The sequence below is a fragment of the Lynx rufus genome, unplaced genomic scaffold (genome assembly GCF_022079265.1).
Source record: "Lynx rufus isolate CCGP_SWC_20201006 ecotype Redwood Valley unplaced genomic scaffold, mLynRuf1.p SCAF_29, whole genome shotgun sequence".
Classification (NCBI taxonomy): domain Eukaryota; kingdom Metazoa; phylum Chordata; class Mammalia; order Carnivora; family Felidae; genus Lynx; species Lynx rufus.
Window position 1 is genome coordinate 236,413 of NW_025814844.1, and position 22,054 is coordinate 258,466.

The 22,054-nt window shown below is 57.6% G+C and overlaps 2 protein-coding genes across 6 annotated transcripts; one reads left to right on the forward strand and one right to left on the reverse strand.

The window, feature by feature from the left end:
* Positions 1-41: 41 nt before the first annotated feature.
* THAP7 (THAP domain containing 7) lies at positions 42-2,762 on the forward strand. Of its 2 annotated transcripts, XM_047090253.1 has the most exons (5): positions 42-96; positions 269-348; positions 769-924; positions 1,718-1,858; positions 2,050-2,762. In XM_047090253.1, the coding sequence occupies exons 2-5, from the start codon at positions 269-271 to the stop codon at positions 2,612-2,614; spliced, it is 942 nt and encodes a 313-aa protein (XP_046946209.1). In that variant the 5' UTR covers positions 42-96; the 3' UTR covers positions 2,615-2,762. The 2 variants fall into 2 exon arrangements, with proteins under 2 accessions (XP_046946209.1, XP_046946210.1); XM_047090254.1 differs by lacking the exons at positions 42-96; positions 769-924 and having other exon boundaries at positions 111-348.
* On the reverse strand, positions 2,216-21,920 carry LZTR1 (leucine zipper like transcription regulator 1). 4 transcript variants are annotated; one of them, XM_047090249.1, is made up of 21 exons: positions 21,274-21,920; positions 20,309-20,371; positions 16,879-16,935; positions 15,343-15,422; positions 14,743-14,851; positions 14,163-14,246; positions 13,072-13,129; positions 12,337-12,476; positions 10,188-10,389; positions 9,556-9,711; positions 9,304-9,414; positions 8,833-8,925; positions 8,556-8,651; positions 8,311-8,476; positions 7,931-8,100; positions 7,468-7,624; positions 6,454-6,580; positions 6,211-6,360; positions 5,466-5,571; positions 5,298-5,378; positions 2,216-5,017 (listed from the first exon to the last, which is right to left on the reverse strand). In XM_047090249.1, exons 3-21 carry the CDS (start codon positions 16,926-16,928, stop codon positions 4,901-4,903), a joined length of 2,253 nt encoding a protein of 750 aa, XP_046946205.1. In that variant the 5' UTR covers positions 16,929-16,935; positions 20,309-20,371; positions 21,274-21,920; the 3' UTR covers positions 2,216-4,900. The 4 variants fall into 4 exon arrangements, with proteins under 4 accessions (XP_046946205.1, XP_046946203.1, XP_046946202.1 ...); XM_047090247.1 differs by lacking the exon at positions 21,274-21,920 and adding an exon at positions 20,840-21,267 and having other exon boundaries at positions 7,468-7,579; XM_047090246.1 differs by lacking the exon at positions 21,274-21,920 and adding an exon at positions 20,840-21,267.
* Between the last annotated feature and the right edge of the window lie 134 nt (positions 21,921-22,054).

Genomic DNA, 22,054 nt, shown 5'->3' on the forward strand with positions numbered 1-22,054 from the left:
TGGGTCGAGTGCCTCGCTCTTCCGAGTCTCTATGGTATCAACTTCCACCGCGCTCCACTCCTCGCGAGACTTCGGCGGCGCAGCAATGGCGAGATCGTGAGTGCCGCTGACGGGAGTCAGGAGAACGGGCTGGGACGGGGCTCGGGCGAGATCAGGCCGGGGGAGACCCGGCAGGCCAGGGTCGCCAGGAGCGGATCGGCTGCTGGGGGCGCGAGGCCCTTCCGGGCCTGGAGAGCCGCCCACGACCAAGCTCCCGCCTCTTCCCCAGATGCCGCGTCACTGCTCCGCCGCCGGCTGCTGCACAAGGGACACGCGCGAGACGCGCAACCGCGGCATCTCTTTCCACAGGTCAGCGCGCGTGCGTGCTGGCACGCGAAGGCTCACGTGTGCCTGCGCCGGTTTTACCCTCTTCGTGGAGCCACGATTGCGCATGCGCTTTCCTCTGGTTGGCGCGATGCTTGTATTTGTAGGGGGGAGAGGGGCGGGGCGGGTGCGACTGAGCCTAGGTGGGAGAGGAAGCATGGGAGGTCCACCAGCCTGCGTCCCTCCGCTTTCTGACTCTCACCTGCCAGGTGACGCTAAGGAAGTTGCTTTCCTCGAGGCCTCAGTTTCCTCATCTAGACCTTGGTGGGAGGTGTTTACCTGGCAGGGTTGAAGGGAGGTCTGGTGGTGGCGTGTGCATGACCAGTCCTTGCCGTCTGGAGTGCTTGAGCAGCTTCAGCCCAGGGCTACAGACACCCTGGTGCTTACTGGTTTGTGGCTCCGCAGACTTCCCAAGAAGGACAACCCGAGGCGAGGCTTGTGGCTGGCCAACTGCCAGCGGCTGGACCCCAGCGGCCAGGGCCTGTGGGACCCGGCTTCCGAGTACATCTACTTCTGCTCCAAGCACTTCGAGGAGAACTGCTTTGAGCTGGTGGGAATCAGGTGAGCCTCTGTGGCAGTAGTCACTGGGGCAGGGTTTGAAGCATCAGAGTAGTCGGCCGATTGGGGCAGCTGTACGGCCAGATGAGGACGATCCTGAAGCCACTGGCTGGAGCCCAGGCCGACCTGGTTACGCGGTGTGGCTGCTTTTTCCCAGCTTTGCACCTCGGTGACAGTAAGACCCACCCCCTCAGGGTAACTGTGCTAGAGACAGGAGAGGAAAACATTAGCTTTTTCAAAGGCTATTCTTTAGAACCCCAGTCCTCCCAGCAAATCCACAATGAAATTATTCTTTAAAAAAAAAATTTTTTTTTTAATGTTTATTTTTGAGAGAAAGAGAGAGAGAGACAGAGCGTGAGCAGGGGAGGGGCAGAGAGAGAGGGAGACAAAGAATCCGAAGCAGGCTCCAGGCTCTGTCAACACAGAGCCCTGGTGCAGGGCCCGAGCTCTCGGACTGTGAGATCATGATATGAGCTGAAGGCAGATGCTTAACCAACTGAGCCACCCAGGTGCTCCCACAATGAAATTATTCGTTTTGGCTGGTCAGCCTAGTTCTAGTACAGTCTTTTTTTACACGTCTAATTTTGAAGAGCCCTGCAGGAAAGAGATTGGTGTAATTCTACCTAAAGTGGCATTCCCTAAACTAAGTGCTGGCAACATGCCTACCCACCTCCCACTGTGCTAGCATGGGAGAGCCTGATCTGGGGTGCTGGGGGCATGCTAGCTCTGTGCCCTGCAGCTGGCCCTGGGGGGCAATGCTTATTGTCCACCTCATCCAGGCTGTTTTTCCCCACAGCGGGTATCACAGGCTGAAGGAGGGGGCAGTTCCCACGATATTTGAGTCCTTCTCCAAGTTACGCCGGACAACCAAGACCAAGGGGCACAGTTACCCACCTGGCCCCCCCGACGTCAGCCGGCTCCGGCGATGCAGGAAGCGGTATGTGCTGTGGGTGGAGGGTGCCCCATTCCCACCCCAAATCTGAGAGACTGGGCTTTAGGATGTGTGCCAGCAGTCTTGCTGGACAGGGTTCTAAACCAGTGGAGTAGACTAGGGTGGGCCGGTGAAGTAGAGTCTGGCAAGGCCTTGGCCTGGCCTATTAGTGTCTCTCTCTCTCTCTTTTCTCTCAGCTGCTCTGAGGGCCGTGGGCCCACGACTCCATTTTCTCCACCACCACCTGCTGATGTCGCCTGCTTTCCTGTGGAAGAGGCCTCAGCACCTGCTGCTTTGCCTGCCTCCCCCACTGGGAGGCTGGAGGCTGGCCTCAGTAGCCCCTTCTCAGACCTCTTGGGGCCCCTGGGTGCCCAGGCAGATGAAGCAGGCTGCAGTGCCCAGCCCTCGCCGGAGCGGGAGCCAGAGCGGCAGCCATCCCCCCTTGAGCCACGGCCTGTCTCCCCCTCAGCCTACATGCTTCGTCTCCCACCCCCAGCCGGAGCCTATATCCAGAATGAGCACAGCTACCAGGTGGGCAGTGCCCTGCTCTGGAAACGGCGGGCTGAGGCCGCACTCGATGCCCTGGACAAGGCCCAGCGCCAGCTGCAGGCTTGCAAGCGGCGAGAGCAGCGGCTGCGGCTGCGGCTGAGCAAGCTGCAGCAAGAGCGGGCACGGGAGAAGCGGGCACAGGCAGATGCCCGCCAGACTCTGAAGGAGCACGTGCAGGACTTTGCCATGCAGCTGAGCAACAGCATGGCTTGAGTGAGGGGCTGCTGGGCCCGGAGCTGACTTGAGAGGTTGCCTCTTAGGGCTTCAGCCTCTTCCCCCCTTAGAATCCACCTGGAGAAGGACCCCATCTGAGCTGTGTCCACCAGACCTGCCAGATGCCATAATAAAGTGGATTCTAGGAGGCCCTGCTATCTGGCTCAGCTAGGGGCTGGGGCCCCTCCCCAATTATCCAAGCTCTCAGCGGTGAAGAGCAGAAAATCCAGCTTTTTGCCCACCCCACCTCATGCAACTCCAGTCCCCACAGGGTTTTGAGGGACAGGATGGTGTGAGCAGAGGCCAGCAACAGTGCCAGGCACCCTCTCCTTGGTACCTGAAACAGCCCAGACAAAAGTAGTCTAGTCCCTTTGAAAACATTTCTGAAACCCAGGCCAGAGTCAGTCTCTTTACAAGGATACCTGCATGGCTTTTATCCACTAGCCTAATCTGCCCAGCAGTCAGTAGGGTACAACATCTGAACCCCAGCCTGCAGACCAGCCACCCACTTACACTGGGCCTGGCTCATCTGAAAAACGGACAAAGATAGCAATTTCTGACCTAGTGCTACTATGATTGGCAAGTAGTAAAGGCCCAGCAAGTGACACTTCTAGTCCCCGGAGGTCTGAGAAGAGGTGGGGGAAACTTGGAGGCAGGCATGAAGACAGCAATCCTGGCCTCAACTGGAGTCCCCATTTTTCTTCAAGCTGACTGGAAAGTAGGCTTCCCTGAGTCTGTGATTGTGGCAAACAGTTCAGTGTGCAGGGTGATTAACTGCACACATGACCTCCCTGCTGGCCGTGGCTACAGTAGCCCCAAGAGCATAGCTGAATTCTCTCTAGTCCTGGAAAGTGCCACACAATGCTGTGAAATTGGCTTTCTAGGGTCCTTGGTGTGTAACTTCATTTATTCATATCATGTCTGGAAGAAAAAGTCAAACGACCAGTTACAAGGGCCCACTGTAGAGCAGGGTTTGCAGTTGTTCACCAAGGCTCATCTTGTGCCAGGCCATTTCCTAGCTTGCCGGCAGCCTTATGGATGGACTCCTCTTGCCTAAGGATGCCCACCTGGGACCAGGGCTCCCTGTCCAACTACGTGGCACCATCTGGGGCTCTTCAGCAAGGGCCAAAGAGTGGCAAGTGCCATTGCATGGGGACGCAACTGGAGGGAGGAGACAAGGGGGACTGTTTCCCCCCAGCGTGGCTTCCTGGCAGCCAGGGCAGAAGGGTCCCTGGGGTTCTCGTTCCCAGAGAGGAGGCAGAAGTGCCTGTTGTATTAGGGTGGACTCACACAGGGCCTTATGTTGGGGGGCAGGAAAGGACATGGTGCCCAATCCTTTAGCTTCCCAGCCTAGGCAGGAGCAAGGCGGCCTTGGGACTTCAGGATTTCTGCTGCAACCCCTCTCCCCTCCCCACCCCATATCCCTGGGTATCCCTAGATGTGGCTGGGAGTTGCTGACACGGATAGAAGACCGGATGGGATTGGCCAGTCTCAAGCACTTGGGCCACATGATCCATCCCCAGCTCAGGGACAGCTGAGGGCCGGAGTCCACCGTGGGGCCTGTACCCATGAGGTGTAATAGGTAGCACTACTATGGTCTTAATGGCATGTCTATGACAAAGAATAAATACTTAGGGACAGATGGGGACCTGGGGGGGGGGGCACTTTCACCGACGTCTCCCTGGCACAACTGGGGACTCCTGATGTGCACACAGTGGAGTGGGATCCTGCAGCCCCTCTGGAAGCCAAGGCCCAGTTCGGCATCAGGGCCCTTCACAAAATTCATCCTGAGTCAGATTTCATCTGCCTGTTACTATTGTCCACCCACAAGCTCTGGATGACAGTAGGGGCCCTTAGAGCAACCCCAGTGAAGGTGAGGGGGTACTATGTAGCCCACATCAGAGGGGTCTCGGGGCAATAGGATCCAGTGGCCAGACCCACAAGCCATACACAGTCCCTGCTGGATGGGCAGCCTCAAACCAGCTCCACAATGGGCTCTCCCCACTGCTGGGCCCTGGCTTCCCACCCACACCCCCAACTGAGAGGGTGCCACCCAGGGGGTCTGTTTTACCATCACTCCCTGTGGGACTTGTCCTTAGCAGTGAAATGGGGCATCCAGAGCCCCCCATGTCCTCTTTCCCTCCGGAGACTCTGGGCACCCTGCCCCTCGGCTGGCAGGTCCAACCACTCCACCTGAGGCCTGAGCGTGGCCAGCATAGTCTGCAGTGGGCAGGGCAGGAACAGGCATGGTTATTCTCCTCGAGTGGGCCAGCACCGCATGGGGCCTCATATGTCCGCTCCAAGCTCTGCACACTGCTTGTCAGAGATGTGGGAGGCCAGGGAGTCTATGATGTCAAGAAGCAGCTGTTGGCTCAGCGAGCGCAGTGTGGGCAGCTTGGACACCTGCAGGAGGCAACCAAAAGGCCCAAACAGGATGGAACCGGATTCCCATGAGGGCCAGAGTGGGCTCCAGAGTCTCGCAGGAGCTCAACCAAGCCAGGGCACAGGCTGACTCCAAATGGCCAGTGGGTGGGTACTCTGCTTGGCTAACCCCAGGGACCACTGCTGCAGGAGATGAGCAGATTCCACGCACCCCCACCCCACACCTGGCCAAGGCTAACGCGGGCAGAAGTGGGTCCTAAAGATGGGTTGGCAGTGAGTGCTGGGCTGGGAGGGCCCTGACCTTGGTGAACTGGTGCACGATGATGTGCAGGCAGTGCCGCTTCATGTCCAGTGCTTGTGTCTTGTCAGCTGCCTCCAGGATCTGGAACAGCAGGTTCCTTGAGGTGCTGCCCCATCCCTCCCCCACCTGCCCAGGTTCAGGAAGGCCCATGAGCACCCGCTGAGCTACCTGCAATACATTCTGTACTGTCACGTTCATCTCCAGGTTCTGCTTGCAGTACGCCTGAAGCCGGTTGTTGTAGAAACCGTAATAGTAGGGAGCCGCAAACAGGTAGCTGGGGGCTGGTTAAGGAGCTGCCAGCCAAAGGAGCTCGTTCTCCCGCCACCTGTGCATCTCCCCTGGGAGGGTGCAGCTGGAGCCCCGTGTGCACCAGGGGCAGAGGAAGCCTGAGACTGTGGCTGCCTCCTCCTGTGTGCTCAGAACAAGGAAACCGCCCCCCACCCCCACCCCAAGGGACCAACACAAGGGCTCCAATCCAGGCAGGACACTGACTTGCTCTCTACACAGACTCTGAAGCCCTATTCAAGATCCAAAGAAAACCCAAAATCCTCTCCCAGGAAAATACCCATATGCACATTTGCAGAACTAACTGTGGCTTCACAGAGCCCTGAAAGGCATCTTGCACCCATGTGCAGGCCCCCATGAAGTGACATGACCAGGAATCACTCCACGGTGATCTACTCACCTATAACACAGGACCACTTCCTCTGGGCAGTTGTGAGAGTCAAGAACCCACCCATCCCTCCCGGCTTCCAACCTCTCCGTGCCTGCTGACCAACTGCAGGGAGAGCATTAGGTACCAGGAAATCCTCACGAAATCGCTAGGCCAGAACCCACCCACGAGGCTCCAAAGCTGCCTAAGCTGGGGACTCGGGCCTCCAGAGGTGACCTGGGAGCACCCATGGCAGGATGCAGAGAGTCCTCGGGCGGCATGTTGACCTCGCCGTAGTAGATGTAGCGCAGCATGGACTCAAAGGCCTGCCTGCTGGGCACCATCTCCCCGATGGAGATGTTCACCTGCCCGTCCTCGGGCATGAAGGACCGGAACATGGCCTCAAAGTAGCTGCAGACAGGGGCATTCGAGTCCTGGCTCTCGGCAAACAGAAGCTGTGCCCAGGACTGCCCTGCCCTGCCCTGTAGCCACACCCCCACCCACCTGGAGCGAGCGGCCAGGATGGCCTTGTGGGCCGGTCTTGGGTGCCCATCCAGCAGCAGAGTGATGTCACAGAACTCTGCACCTGCCCCCTCCAGGTATGCCTTCATGTCCTGGATCAGAGATGTGCCTGGTAGGGAGGGCAGGGGTTGGTGTAGAGGGACCCCGAGCAGATGCCTCCTGCCCCTCTGCAGACTCAGCCATCGGATTTGGGCCTCAGGGCCCCAGGCACTGCTTCCTGGACATCTGCCCATGCTGCTGCCCTGAACAAACGTCTCCCAGGCCAGAAGGCTCACTCTGGCCCTTGAGGCACTAACAGGCCCTGTTACCTTCTCCCCTCAGCCCCAAACACGGCCCTTAGGCCTGCCCGACCCCCAGAGTCTGATCTCCCCAACTCAGCCCACTGAACCCTCCTCCCTACCCTTATGCTTGAGCCCCCTCTGGGTCTGGCAAGCACTGTGTCCCTCCTTGTGTCACCCAGGGCCAATGGCCAGATGCAGCACAGACCCCAGGGAGAGTCAGGGGATAAAGGAGATTGTGATGTCCCTTCCCGGACTAGGTGGGCACAGGGAGCTACCAGGAATGTCTGAAGTCTTTGGACTGAGCTTACCTCTCACTAGGCCCCAAAGGGTGGGCATGCCTAGAAAAGAAGCTTGCAACTAGTCACTGACCCTGAGCACACTGCTCCCAACAGAGCTGTCAAACCTGATGTCAGTCAGGGCAGGTACCCTCACTAGAGAGGGACCCGTGCCCACCTCTGGAAACGGGCTCAGGAGATTCTCCACCCTCAGGCGCACAGCTGTGGTAGGATGCCCCATAGGTCAGGGGCTCTTCCTTCCAATGAGCCTGACCTGCCTCCCTGTCTGCCCATGCAGGAGCCCCAGGAGCGCTCTGGGCACCCCCGGTACCCACACCCCACCCTGAGGGCCTGGCAGGTACTTCCATGGTTCCCAGGTCTCCACCCAGGATGAATACAATCCCGTTCTGCTGCCTCAGGGATGGGGACTGGATCCCTACCAATGTCCACGGGCTGCTCTGAGGGAGCACGGGGAGGTGGCTGCTGCTTCCTCCGCACAATCTCCACGATCAGTGGGGAAGAGAGGCGTTCAAACTCCTTCATCATGATCACCTGATTGAAGTGGGACTCCTTCACCACGAAGTTCAGGCAATGCTCCTGGGACACACAAGCCGGAGCAGGCAAGCAGGGTCAGGCCTTGGCCGATGGGGCAGCAGCCTGGGCAGGAGGACTTGGGCCGGGGAAGGGAACAGGGGGCTTGTGGCAGGGGTCGGCAGCCTGGGGTAGGGTTTGACAACGGGGTATGGGGGCCCTGTGGCGAGAGTTGGCAGCCTGGGGTGCGGGTTGGCAGCAGCAGGGCAGGGGCAGCAGCTTGCAGCGGGGGTCAGTAGCCTGGGATTGGTGTTGGCAGCAGGGGACGGGGGCCTGTGGTAGGCGGGGTGGGCCATGCACACCGGCCCGCACCTTCAGCTGGCCCAGCTGCAGCCTGGTGGCACTCTCACACACAACCAGCACGTTCTGCAAGTCCACGGAGGCCTCGATGTACTGTCGGCACAGCTGCTCCAGGCGGCACAACTGGAAGCTCAGTGCCAACTTGTAGACATCCATGATGAGCAGCACATCCTCCACGTGGCCTGCATCCAAGAGCTCCCTGAACCTCAGAGTCATGGAGAGAGGGAGAAGGTGCGGGGCAGGGCGGAGGGGAGGACAGGGTCCAGGGCTTCTTTCAGAGGAGTGTGGGTCTGGGTCATCAGGCAATTCAACCACACCAGTGGACATGAGTGGTGGTGGCCGCCAGGCCTCAGGCTGTGCACCTGTCCACCCTGTTCCCACCCCCAGCGCACCTTTCCGCGGGTACTTGATCTTGTCCGTGTACAGGAACTGCATGAGCACTTCAAAGGGCCGGGCCTCAGCCTCGCGGATGGCCACGTGCAGCAGGGGCGGCCGGGCCCCCCCCACAGCTGCACCAGGGTCCTCCCTGGAAGCGGGGGCTGCCTCCTCCTCCAGCTTCTATAGGGAGAGGAAGGGGAGCTCAGGGGCACCCCACAGATGCCACTGTCCTGGCAGGAGGGACTGGGCAGCACCTCACCTGGGCTAGCCGTTCCCGTGCCTGCATGATCTTCCTGCGGAGCCAGCGGCTCCGAGCGGTGACAATGGCCACATGGCCCTGCACACACTCCTCCTTCTGGAGCAAGAATGACACCTTGGTGGGGAGCACAGAACCCTCATCCTGGCTGGGACGGAGGCCCAGACAGCCAGGTAAGGGCTCTAGGACTCCAGGCACAAGGGGTAGGCCAGCAGTGCCTCAGGGCACAGCCTCCACCCTGCAGTACAGGGGACAGGCTGGGCATAGGGAGGGCACCCACCTCGCCCAACACAAACTCCACGTCGCAGAACTGGCGGCTCTCCCACAGCCTCCCGTAGTCCTCATGCAGTGTGCACTTGGGGTAACAAGAGAACTGTGGGAGGAGACCCAGTGTTGCCCAGGGAAGCCAGCACTGGCCCAGGCTCTGCCCCCCTCTAAGCCACACTGCCCAGCCCAGCTCAGCCCAGCTCCCTCCACTGGCCCAAGCCTGCTCCCCGGCCTCCACTGGCTCCACTGTGAGCCCCCAATGTTGCCCCACCCACCCCACCCTGCACAGAGGTTCCTCAGACTGCCCTCGGCCTAGAGTTCCCCACCCTGTCTTCCAGACTCCTCGGGAAGGCTGCCATCCCACTAGACCCCTGGCTCTGGTCCCCTTGGACAAGTCCCACCCCTACCTACGGGGCCTCAGTTTCCATCATCTGGGACCCATCCACCCTGGCTGGCTCCCCTGCAGTCGGTCCATGAGCCCCACCTGGAACCTGTACATCTCCCCACTGCGGATGTTGTTGTCCACGGTGCCCCCGAAGATGTACATGGCGTCCGAGATCACAGCAGCTGCGTGGAAGAGCCTTCCGCTTGGCAGCTGGGTGGAGGTGGGGAGGGGAGGAGATAAGTGACCCTAACAAGTACTTCTCTAAGCCTCAGTCTCCCTATCTGTGAGAGAGGCTGACCACAGGACTGGCATCAGGGAGTGATGGAGAGGAGCGAGGGCGCCAACCCTCACCTCTGAGGCCGGCGGGGCAGGCGGCTTGGCTGTGGTGGTGCCAAAGTCCAGGCCAAACACATCTCGGGACTTCTTGAAGCCACCCCGCTCCTCAGAGGCCAGGGCAGGCGCCTCCTCAGAAGCAGATGCTCGCTCTGGCACCTCAGCCCCACCGACCTGGAGGGGAGAGACATGCGGGCATGGGACCAGTCAGCAAGGGCCAGGCAAGGCACCACAGACCAGCCTCCTGCTGACCCTGTTCAAGAGTGAGAGCGCTCTGGGGACAGGTTTGGGAGGGGAAAGAGCCACAGGATGAGGGAGCTCGCAGCATGGCTGAGAAGGGGAGCCAGCAGCAGTCAGGGTGGACGTTCTGGGAGAACATCCTCAGCACCATGCAGATATGATGGGAAGTGAAATGTTAAAAGCCTGTAGGCTGCAAGATGGAGAACAAGGGCCCAGGGCCTAGGGTCTGGTCAAGGCAGGCGTCCAGGGCTGAGGGCCTCAGTCATCCGGGCTTTGCTCCTGCTGGCCATCTAGAGCCCTGGGAGCCCTCTGAGGCTATGAGGAGCTGCAGGGTGGTGGGAGCAGGTGAATCAGGCCTCCCAGCCCTCAGGCCTGGGCAACCCTGGCCACCTGTGCCCGGAAGCACTCACCTCACTGTCTGAGCTGGGCTGGACAACCTCCCAGGTCTGGAAGTCCACATCATAGCAGTGCAGCTCATTGGGCAGTGTGTTGTCTGCCGCACCCCCAAACACGTAGAGGTGGCGGTCAAAGGCCACCATGGTGTGCCCATAGCGCCGCTGCGGGGGTGGTGGGGAGCCACGGAGTAGGTGCTCGGTGGGGATGCGTGTCCACCTAAGGGCACATGACAGTAAACTAGTGCCAGAGTGGGGGCTCCTGCTCCCCCACGGCCTCCACCTGGGTTCTGAGGCCTCCCCACAGCAGGCACCAGCTGGAAGTGCCCTGAAGCCCCTGGGGAGACCAGCCGGGTCAAGGGAGGGCATGCACTGCAGGGCATCCCCTTTTGCTCTGGCACCAGCTCTGCCTAGGTCCACTCAGCCCACCATGGGGTCCTGCCCGAGTCCTTTTCTGTCTCCCAGCTATAAACCAGGCAGCAGTGGCAGGCAGGAGAGGTGGCCAGCCTCTGTATGGTGAGGCAATTCCACTCTCTGGGGGAATGGAGATATGTCCACCACTCCAACATGTGGGATGATCCCCACAGCCAAGGCCTTGCTCCTGGGAGCCACCAGGACCCCACCTCCCAGTGCTGCTCCTACATTCTCTACCCTCCCAGGAATCCCCAACAGCTTCCAACGTATCCTCTTTGGAACCCAAACAGATCCTGGCCAGGTGGGCCATGCCATCTGGCTCCATGCTGACCCCTGCACCTGGCACATGCTGGGCTTGACAGGTGCCCCTGCTGCGGGGAGGTTGTCCAGCATGCAGGAGACCTGCCTGGGCAAAGCCCATCTCCAGGTGGCAGGGGTCCTGAATGCCCATCTGGGAATGGGGTAGGGCAGAGGTGCTCTGTAAGGACCCCAGTGCTAAGTGCCTCACACCAGCAGCCCTCTGTGGCCCCATGGGGAATGGGCCCTATGTGATGCCCACACCACAGGATCTGCCCACCTATGCACAGCCTAAAGGCCAGGGTGTGTTCACTCTCACCTCTGTGTGTGTGGGAGCAAAGGGCACAGGCATGACACTGGGCAGGTGGCTGTCTGGGGGCTGGGAGCAGGCCAGCCCGAGGAAGGCAGCACCACACTGACTCCACCCCATGGGACTCCTCTGCTGCCAGTGGCCCCCGGGATCTCCTAACACCCAGCCTGGGCTGGTGCTGGTGGCCATACCTCCCCTGGTTTTCTTCCTACCCCTGTCCACTCTGCCCCCAGCTGCAGCTCTGCCCCCCATCTCTGGCCTGGGTCCCCCACCCCACAGCCCTCTGCTCCCTCAATGCACCTTCCTCAGCCCCCACATCCCTGAACAGTCCTCAGGCCCTGCGTCTCCTCCAATACCTGTACCTCCTTGAGCACCCTTCCCAGATTAGCCACTTGTCCACCTATCCAGAGCCTGCATATCTGCCCTTCAACCCCTCCCCACATCTGAGCCTTCTTGGCCTCTACTTCCAAGGCCTCTCACCTCACCAGGTCTGTTCCTATTGGTGCTGAGCCCTCTTTGCTGCCCACTGCTGTAAGCACCAAGGCCAGGATGGAGAGGCAGGCTGGCTCAAGCCCGGCTGCCCTCATGAGAGCCACAGGAGAGCTGGGTGGGTGTCAGCGGGATTCCCTCTGCCTCAGATGCCTTGACCTTCCTCCTTCTGAATGGACAGTGCTGGGCTCCAGGGCAACTCCAAGTCCCCTCCTGAGCCTCCCTGGCTTACAGCAGAAGCTCCCTGTTCCCTCCCCTCCATTCACTCCCAGAGCCAAGACCCAGTCTGTGCCACCTCCAGGGCTCAGTCCCCATCACGAGGGCTGGTCAAGGACAGCATAGGCTGGACGCTCTCAGGGCCTGAGCACCCCTCCAGGCTTCTTCCATCGTATGAGATCTATTCCAGCCACATTTGTTACTGGTGACACTGACCAGGCCGTCTGCGGGGCAGGAGCCGTCCTTCACACTGGACAGAGAGAGAGGCCAGCTGAGCCCCATCTTGCTGAGCTGTAGCCACACACTAAGGAGCCTGCTTGCACAGTCTGTATGAAGGCACCTGCACCTCCTTGCTCTGGAAGGGTAACTTGCCCTGCTGTGTCGGAAGCTCACGAGGACAGCTCCAGACACAGATGTGGGTGCCACCACCAGAACACTCACGTCTTGTCCTTGAATTCAAACTGGAAGAGGTTGTTGGTTATCTTGGCTCCGCTCTGCCCTGAGAACACAAACATCTTGTCCCGGCACACGGCCACTGGGAAGTTGCAGCAGGATGGCGGGATCTCACCGCTCTGCGCTACCTGGGGTAGGGAAGGCAGCTCAGCCCGAGCCCTCATGGGACCGGGTTCACAGGGTCGAGACTTACTTACACTGCTGAACTGGGACTACTTTCATTCTTGAAACTTCTGTGAATGAGGGTTCATAGATTAAGTTCTATGGAACAGCTTAAAGCCCCACCTCATCCACCTAAATGGGCCCAGTTTTTAACAACTGGGGCTAAAAATCATCACCATGGGGGAAAGAAACTCCAGGGGAAAGAATGGAGCAGATGGACAGATTGCCCAGAAACAGCAGGGAGCAGGACACCAGACAGCATGCTGAACTCGCTGTGTTCAAATGAGGGTGGATTCTACCTAAGTGGCACCAGTCACCAGGACACGCTGCCATTTGAAGCACAGAGAATTTAGTCACTAGGTGAGTGCTGCTGGAATTGGGCAGGAAGTCAGCAGGGAGGGTGAGGCTGAGGACAGGCTAGGATTTTGCAAAGAGAACAAAGCAGCCCCTCCCCTGCCCCACCTCTGCCCCCCCCATTGCCCCTCCCCTCCCTGCCGGCCCCACCCTAGCCCCCCGAAGCCCCTGCCTTCCCTGCCTGCCCCAGCCCCCCAAACCCCTCACCTCCTCCCAGCATGTGAGCTCCCGGTCCTGGAGGCCAATGGTCCACATATCATTCAACCTGCATTAGGACAGAGGGGTCAGGATCTGCACAGCTGGAGCTGGTGGCAGGGTGGGCCTGGCCGGGAGAGATGGCTCCAGGGAGGAAGGACACATCACGCAGGACTCTGATCAGGGGCCTATGGAGTAGCCATGAGGTGGGGGCTTCAGGGTCAGGGCCGGGGGGGATGCACTGAATCCCTGCTAGGTATCCCCCCAGCCCAGACAGGAACACATGGTCTTAAGCACAACATCTAGCCAGTGTAGCAGGGTCAGTCCCACTCGGCAGACCCCCGGGGCTCAGAGAGGACTTCAGAGAGGCAACACATGCAGAAACCACCACTAACATCGCATCCCTTGGAGCGTTTGTTTGTTTCAAAAAAAAATTTTTTTTTTTTTTTAGTGATTTCCATACCCAACCTGGGGCTTGAACTCACGACTCCAAGATTGAGACTCACATACTCTTCTAACTGAGCCAGCCAGGTGCCCCACCTCTTGGAGTTTCTATAATGCTGAAGTCTTGGGGAATGATCACATGCTACTTTTGTAATCAGAAAAATGCAGCACATCCTCAGATAGCTGCACAAAAATGGGCCAGGCTTGCCACCTCCTCAGACACCCCCAGGAGGGGTCTCAGGGGTGTCAGGCCTTCTGACCTTTGTCGGGTTGGGCAAGAGCTCCACTCAGTTGCCCCTCACCTCCATCCTACCCATCTTCTTCCCCTCAGTCCTTTTTGTTTTATCTATTTTGAGAGGGCAAGAGCGCACATGCACACACATGTACGAGTGGGGGAGGAGCAGAGAAAAAGGGAGAGATGAACCCAAGTGGGCTCTGTACTGACAGTGAGATCATGACCTGAGCCAAAATCAAGTCAGATGCTTAACTGACTGAGCCACCCAGGCACCCCAGCCCCCCACCCCGTCCCTCCTGTCCACAACGCTACCCTCTTGAGAAACCCCCACCTGAGCCCTCCCATGCCAGGAAGGCCCGCTCTGGGCCTTGGTACACTTACAGGGCTGCTCAGGGGCCGGGTGCACGGGCTGGGCACCACCTACCTGGCATTGCCATCATAGCCAGCAAAGATCCACAGCTTGTCACTGTATACCGTGGCGCCATGGGCAGACCTAGCGACCGGCAACCTGTAGTGTGATGAGGGAGGGGGTGAGGAGCGAGGCCGCCCAGCACAGACCTGAACCTCGTGGCCCCATAACACCAGCCGGGACCCCAGGGCCACTGTGCCTACATTTGCTGACACCGGGGCTCTGGGATGCCATCTGGGTGTCATAAGGCTGAGCTCATGAGGCAGGGCAGTGGGATAAGGAATTCAGATGCCCACAGGGTAAAGCCCTCTCCCAGCCACCACCAAAATATCAAAGGGGGATGCTTGCAAAACAGGAGAGACGCGCCCATCAGCAGTACATCAGGGTCCCTTCTGCTCTCTGAAAGGAGAGAATCTAAGAGCAGGGCAAGGGCCTCAAACAGGCACAGCTGGGAATGAGCAGAGCTCAGGCCTCTCTGAGTCTCAGGCTCTTCTTCTGTAATGCTATAGGGGCCACATCCCAGGCCAGCTGCCACCACGGACCCAATGCGGTAGCCACTCGATCAACCCTGAAAGGTTTCAGCAAAGTCTCTCACCGTCCTTCAATTTTCCACTCTGTCCACTGGCCAGTTGCAAACTTATATTCAAAGAGGTCGTTTTTATTCTTCAAGTTAGAATTGGAATAAATGTCCCCAGTGTAGCCCCCTGGGTAGAGAGAGGGAGAAACTGTCACACCCAAAGGCAGCATCTCAGAGTCTCTAAACCCCAGGAGGTGGGGGCAGAATCTGGCCTCACTTAAGATGTATTCTGGGACTCCTTCCATAAACTTTGGGGAACACCTACTGTGTGCCTGACTGTGTTAGGCTCTGGGGACACATAAATGAGCAGAACCCTGTGCTCTGCTCCTGGTGGGGTGACAGAGGAGGGAGGAGAGCCACCTTCCAGTCCAGTCACAGAGGCAGACAATTCTAAACCTGGGAAATTGGGACAGTTAGGGAAAGGGGCACATAGGGCCACAGGGGCCCTTGAGAGGCCCCCAAACCAGTGCAGGAACTCAAGACTCAAGCAGAGAAAGACAAGGCATGGACAGAGAGAAGTTGGCCATGCACAGCATGTGAGCCCCAGGCCTGGGGCAGGACAAGGGTGCTGTGAGCCCAGAAGAGGGCACAGTGCCCAGGAGAGAAGAGGCAGCTCACCAAATACAAACATGCTGCTCCCGTAGACAACGGCTGAGTGGTGGTAGCGGGGGGCTGGTGGGGTGCCTGTGGTGAAGGCCCTGGTGGGGGGGAAACAGAGAGTGGGTGTCAGCAGGGGTCAGATGTGCAGTCCATGCCATACAGGGCAGCCCCTGCCACCTCCCTGATTCCTTTCATTTTTGTGTTTTGTAGGTAATACCTATGTCATTATATAGAAACGTATAATAAAAGTTGCCAATAAGGAAAAAACACAAAACCAGAATTAAGACTTGTATATAATCCCTTTGCCAGAAACTACCCTTTATACCTTGAGGCCACCACCCTCCCACCCCATCACCTTTCCTATTCATGTTTATGCCTCCGAGTAATTTATGAAAATGGAATCACGTGGTAGATATGTTGTAATATCTGCTTTTTCAGCTTAACAGTAAAATGTGACTAAGTCTTCCTGCCACTCTCCAATCAGCTATACTTGTGTTACAGCTGCACTGTGTTCCACAGAGGTAGTCCATGCATTTTATTTATGGAATTAAAAACCCATTTATACTGCTTCCCTGGGGCTGCTCCTTTTCAGACTTTTATGCTTAAGCAATTATTAGTAAAGGACTGTAAAGTCTTTAGAGTGATTTTAAACATTAATCTGTAACTATTGGTTATATTATAAAACTAAGTGTGAGAGGAACAATAACAAATTTCTTTGGCAATATCAGCACTACCTAGGTCTCCTGGGCAGAGGGTGGGTGGCACACAATGATGCCACCCTGGTTTTCCAGGTTTGGCAGGTATGGGTCCTGGGCCTGGACATCCTCCTCCATCAAATGGGGGTGGTGAGACCCCCCGCTCCCCAGAGGACTGCTAGGGATGGAGGGCTGCACACACAGCTCCTGCAGAGTGGGGCACCCAGGGGACTCAGAGGGTCTGTGCTCCTGCACAAGCAGATGGTAGAGCTCAGAACACCCAGTATCTTCTAATCCTGGGATCCCTTTCTCCCCCTCAGCTGTGAGCTTCCCCCTGGGTAGGGCTGGACTGGAGGAGATGGGCACAAATATGCAGTGCTCAGAGAGGGCAAATGTCTTGCCCAAGGCTGCACAGGGGCGAGGGCCATCCGTGGCAGGAAGCCAGAGCTCTCGTATTGCCCACTACCCATGTGGGGTCTCCGGGCAGAAGACGGGCCCCACAGTGTCAGTCCTGAAAAGACCCAGCAGCCGTTCCCCACCCCCACCCATGTTGGCTCCCAGGGCAGCCGCTGGCCCAGGAAACAGGCCCAGTGACTGAAGGGCTCTCTGGAGGCAGAATTTGAGGACCAGCAACCAGACCAAACAGATCCCCTTACCTAACAGGATTCAGAATAATCAATCCAAGTCGTGGACTGGAAAAGAAACCCAGGAGAGAGAGGGAAAGACTAAGGACCACAGCTGTCTCCTTGCAGTTTCTCCCTAGCTCTCCCCAGCATGACCCTACTGGCAATCAGGGCCCAGCATGGTGCTACGGACCTCTAGGGGAAAGAGGGGGACCTGGGGCCCGGAGACCACGTACCTACACCAGGAGCAATCCTTCACATCGAACCGCAGGAGATCGTTGAGCATGGTCTTCCTAAAAGACAGCCAGGGAGAAGTGGGGTCAGTCCTGGTCTGCTCTCCAGGACCCAGGAGATGGACATTGCGGCCCAGGGATGGGGGTGGGGACTGTTGTGGGGACCCAACCAGGGCTAGGGATTCCCTAGAGAATCCAGCTGATTCCCAAGGGACCAGAGTGATGACCACAAAGAAAGCTCCCCAGCTGGTGCGGGTACCAGGCTGCCAGGGACCCGCCTGCCTGGGGTCAGGTCCAAAGTCTGATCCCAGCTACCCAGCAGCTGGCTTGAGGGTTCACACCTCACCCCAGGCTCTAGAACCCCTCCTCCCACTCCCATGTCTCAGCACCTCTTTCTTGGAGGCTGTGCCACCACAATGCAGAGCTTCCCAGGGGAGGCCCCTTTCCTCCTCTCTGATATTCCTTCCACCTCTTTATTGCAAAGCCAGTGTAACTACATTAAAGATGCACAATAAAATGGAAAACAAATCCACTGGCCACCCACTAAGACCTGCAAGTTACTGCCCAGCCCTTGTCAGTAAGAAGGAAGAAGGGAGTCAACCAATAGGAGCCCAGCACCCAGGCCTGTATGGGGCACCCCCTGCACCCTTCCCTCAATCTGCACCAGGGGGCTGCACACTCCACCTGTCTCTACAAAAGAGGAAGCAGCCTGGGAGATAAAGGGCCTGCCTGAGGCCATGCAGCCTGGAAGCCAGGAGCTGGGAAGCGGAGATGTGACTGTAATTTTTCCCCTCTCCCATTTGCCCCTCCTTGCTCTCTCTCTACCCCTCTCAGATTCTGCAGGAGGCTTTCTTTTTTTCTTTCTTTCTTTCCTTCTTTTTTAATTTTTAACGTTTATTCATTTTTGAGAGAGAGAGAGAGAGAGAGAGAAAGAGAGAGAGAGAGACAAAGTGCGAGTGGGGGAGGGGCAAAGAGAGCCAGAGACACAGAATTTGAAGCAGGCTCTAGGCTCCAAGCTGTCAGCACAGAGCCTGACATGAAGCTCGAACCCAAGAACTGTGAGATCATGACCTGAGCCGAAGTTGGACGCTTAACCAACTGAGCCACCCAAGTGCCCCTATTTCTTTCTTTTTTAAATGTTTATTTTTATTTTTGAGAGAGAGAGAGAGCAAGCACAAGCAGAGCAAGTGGAAGAGGGGAGGGGGAGGGGCAGAGAGAGAGGGGACAGAGGATCCAAAGTGGGCTCTGTGCTGACAGCAGAGAGCCAGATGAGGGGCTTGAACTCACACACCGGGAGATCATGACCTGAGCCAAAGTTGCTTAAGGGACCAAGCCACCCAGGCAGCGCCATCTTTCTTTGTACTCAATCTTTACAAAGTTGCAACCAGAGTGAGACAAATCCTGTTTCTTAATGCCACATTATAGCAAAGATATTTCTGCTTATTGCTACACAGTTACCATGCCAACCCTACCTGCTATAGAACACTCCTGGGAATGTTCCCACCCACTGCCCTGGACTGGACATCAGGCCTTTTCTGGTTTGGGGGATTCTCATAAAGCCTGCAGTGAACACCTGTGAGCCTTTTCCTATTTCATCCTGTCATGTGACACACATTTACTGAATTGTTTGGGTGCTGGGTTCAGGTCTCTCCCCAGTGGAGGAGACAGGTAACAAACAAAAATAACTCTGAGGTAATCTATGTGGTCTGTACTCTTACCATGGAGCCAGTAAGAGGTGCAGAAGGGGACGGGAGGGCCACAGTCCAGTTGACCCAGGCAGTCAGGAAGGCCTCCCTCACAGTATGTTCAGAAGAGAGGCAGGAAGGGTTGGGAAGGAGGGAACAGCCAGTACAAGGGCCTGAGCAGGAGGATGCTTGGTTCAATCAGAACACAGCAAGGCAGTGATGTAGCCCAGTGTAAAACAAAGGCAGAGGAGCAGGGCAGGCACAAGTGTATAGGGCCTCTCAGACTGCCAGGACAGTTTGGGCTTTTACTCAGAGAGAGGGGAGCCATCCCAGGATTATGTGCTCAGGAGGCACACACAGAGACTTGCATTTCAAATGGATCCCTCTGGCTGCTCATAGGGAAACAGGCTGTGGGGGAGACAGGCTAGAAGCCAGGGCCCTGCCCAAGGAAACCATTCTGCCTAGTCTGCCGGTACTCATGGGGTCCTTGTACCCTACTAGCTCCAGGTCAGCCCCCGCAGAGGGAGTCCTGAAGGACCAAGGCTGCAGAACCAACCAGAGGCCAGTCCTTCTGGGCTTCAGGCCAAGTCCTGTGGTTGAGAGGCAGGGACAGACTCATGGGCAGAATCGGTCATGTGCAAACACCGCACCTTCAGTACAGCAAAACCTGTCCTGAGTCTTTCACAGGTTTGTGCTCACTGACCCTCAGGAGCAGGGCATATGGCCACCCCATATACAAAGGAGGAGACCAGATTAGTGGTCTTAACAAACCTGCCTGAGCTCAAAGCCACAAAGCTCTAACTTGAACTGAGCCTGGTCTATCCGGGAGACCAAGCTTCAGCCCCACATCTAGCAGGTTCCCAAGCCTCCCAGACCCCTGGTGAGCATCCCTGGCCTTTCCTGATGACATAAATGAATTAATGGAGGAGGGATGCCCTGCCCAAACTCCAGGTCTGGTGCCACTCTGTACTCCCCCACCTCTGGGTCATTCATTGCCCAGGCGGATCCCTCCGATTGGAACCCTCTTCCTCTTTTCCCTGAGTCACTCCTACTTATCTTTCAGGTCATCAACCCCTCCAGATTGGGCTTCCCTGCCCAGATCAGAGCCCCTTTTCCTCTGCAAGCATGGCCTGCTATGCCCACACCCAGTACTTAACATGGCCCAGCCCATGATAAGAGCTAAAATAGCTCTTTCCCTCTGGGAATGGGTCTTAAGGAAACACCACCAGAAGAAAGCAGCTGCACAAACCAAAGGTTTACCTCAGCCATTATCTCTCACCAAAGGAGACCAACCACAACTTAACTGGGAACAGTTCATAGGATGGAGGTGTTCCCACCAACAAAAACATCAGGTCGGTGTCAGGAAAGTTGTTTCCCAGGAATTTATGGCAGGTGGGAAAACCTTTCCAAAAAGTGGAAAATATGAGAAATAAATAAAACTGTGTCCTCCAAACACTGCCATGTGAACATGAGGATAAGGCCCAAAAAGGAGTTCAGTGAAGGGAAAAGTGCCTGGTGAGAGCGACTGCCAGGGTGGATGTGTTTCTTTCAAGGTTGTGTCCACCCAGAACAAGAGGAACATTTCTGTGTCCCAAGCATGTGCTATCCACTGAATGCTGTGCTGAGGACCTTGAGGCCAGGTAACCTCAAAGACGGAGAAAGTGAGATGGAGTGATTAGCTAACCCCGTCCGAACCACCATATTCCTCCCTCCCTGGTCCAAACACCCTCATGTTCATACTCACTCACCCATTGTCTCCACCAAATACATAAATGGCATCTTTATAGGCCACCACTGTGTGCTTGCTGCGCCTGGAAAGAAAGAATGGGTGGGTGGCAGTGAGTCCAGGACCCTCCTGGGGGCACCCAAGGAATGAGACTAAGCACCCGGGCTGGTGCAGAAATTAGGTAACACCTCTCAACTGCCAAGATTGATAGAGATCCCTAAATTCCACCTGTACCCCAAGACCCTGTATATGGGAACCAAAGACATTGCCCTGGGACTCTCTGGACTCCGCACCCCACTGCAGAGCCCCCGGGACCCCAGCTCCAAACCCACAAACACAGCTTAACTCTAGTACCTGCCCCAGGCCACGCTGCTCCAGGACTCCCTCAGGACCCCCTCCCATGGCCTGGACATCATCCTGGACACCACCACTTCCTCCCCACCCCCCATCACCAGATCGCTCCTGGACACCACGCCCCGGCCTCGGTCCCTGGACCCCGCCCAAGACCTCCTCAGACACCCCCCTACTCCAAGACCCCTGAACTCCGCCGTACCGGGCCCCCACGAACTCGTCGCAGGGCGGGAGGCGCCGCCAACGATGCACTGTCTCGAAGGGCCCGAAGTTGAGTGTCAGGTACTCAACACTGTCCGAGCAGCTGTGGTCAAAGTCCACGCTCGGAGCTACCTTGGACCGTGCGCTGCCTGCCAGGGCCCCGGCTCCGATCGGGCCCCCCGAACCCCCCGGCCCAGCCATCCCGGGTCCACGCCGGCTCGGCCACTGGGTCCGCGGGACGTGAGGCCACCGCCCCGGGCGGGACTACGTTTCCCGGCGAGCACTGTGCCAACCGCACCACACTTCCGGCCGGCGCCGCACTCCCGCCTGCACGCGCTTCCCAGCCAGCTTAGCGCTCCTCCTGACTCCGCGGGCCAGCACAGCCTCCGGGAACGGGCCCTGCAGAGAGCGTGTAACCCCCTGGGAATCATTTACCGCCAAGTACGCGCGCCCAGTTCCCCCTTCCAGTGAGGGCGGCGTCTAGTCCCCAGCCCTTTCTGGACTGCACTGCCCCGCCGCAGGCCCGACCCACACCGCCTGGAGATAGGCCACACTTCCCGGCATGCCTTGCTTGCGCGGGTCTCGGCCTTGATCGTCCGCCGCTCCCGGGATCCCGGGTGGAGGGTTCCGGTCTCACAGCGGCCTAGGAGGGAGCACGACTATCTCCTTCCGTTTTGCTGTCTCATTTCTGGCCCCCGCGTCTCGCCCTCAACATTCCCCTTGGCTAGGAGGCAGAGTAGCACAGAGGCTCTAGATCCTCGTTCCTAGTTAATAGCAGAGCCTCATTTTCTTTACCTTCGAAATGGGGGTTCCTGAAGCTCTGGCTGCCATGAAAAGCATGGATTGTCTCAGGACCCAGCCCCTACAGCCCCAAGTAGGCACATGCCCCCAAACTGCCAAGTGCGAGCTGCCTCTGACCCCTGAAGAAGCACTTCCCATCTCAAACCTTTGGCATGTGCTGTCCCTTCTACCTGGAGTGCCATTCTTTGAAAATCCAGATCCAACACACTGGTTAGAGAAGCTTTTCCTAACCTTAGGAGTAGCATCAGTTGCTACCTCCTCTGAGTGCTCATAGGCCAAACTTCCTTGGTGTGGTTGTGCTTTCTCCATGAGTATCTGTCCGATTACAATGGAAGTCACACAGATATGCAAACGTGTGCGTTTTAATTTTAAGATAATATCTAATATGTTGCAGGGTCCTGTAGGGAACCAGTCT

What these genes read in the sequence shown, in the direction of transcription:
- THAP7 (XM_047090253.1), top strand. Translation starts at nt 269, where the DNA reads ATGCCGCGTCACTGCTCCGCCGCCGGCTGCTGCACAAGGGACACGCGC. An exon ending in TTTGAGCTGGTGGGAATCAG is followed by an intron (nt 925 to 1,717) that starts GTGAGCCTCTGT and finishes TTTTCCCCACAG; the next exon opens with CGGGTATCACAGGCTGAAGG. An exon ending in CTCCGGCGATGCAGGAAGCG is followed by an intron (nt 1,859 to 2,049) that starts GTATGTGCTGTG and finishes CTTTTCTCTCAG; the next exon opens with CTGCTCTGAGGGCCGTGGGC.
- LZTR1 (XM_047090246.1), bottom strand. Translation starts at nt 21,039, where the DNA reads ATGGCTGGGCCGGGGGGTTCGGGGGGCCCGATCGGAGCCGGGGCCCTG. An exon ending in TTTGAATTCAAGGACAAGAC is followed by an intron (nt 10,390 to 12,336) that starts GTGAGTGTTCTG and finishes ATGTGCCCTTAG; the next exon opens with GTGGACACGCATCCCCACCG. An exon ending in GATCAAGTACCCGCGGAAAG is followed by an intron (nt 8,101 to 8,310) that starts GTGCGCTGGGGG and finishes TCTTGGATGCAG; the next exon opens with GCCACGTGGAGGATGTGCTG.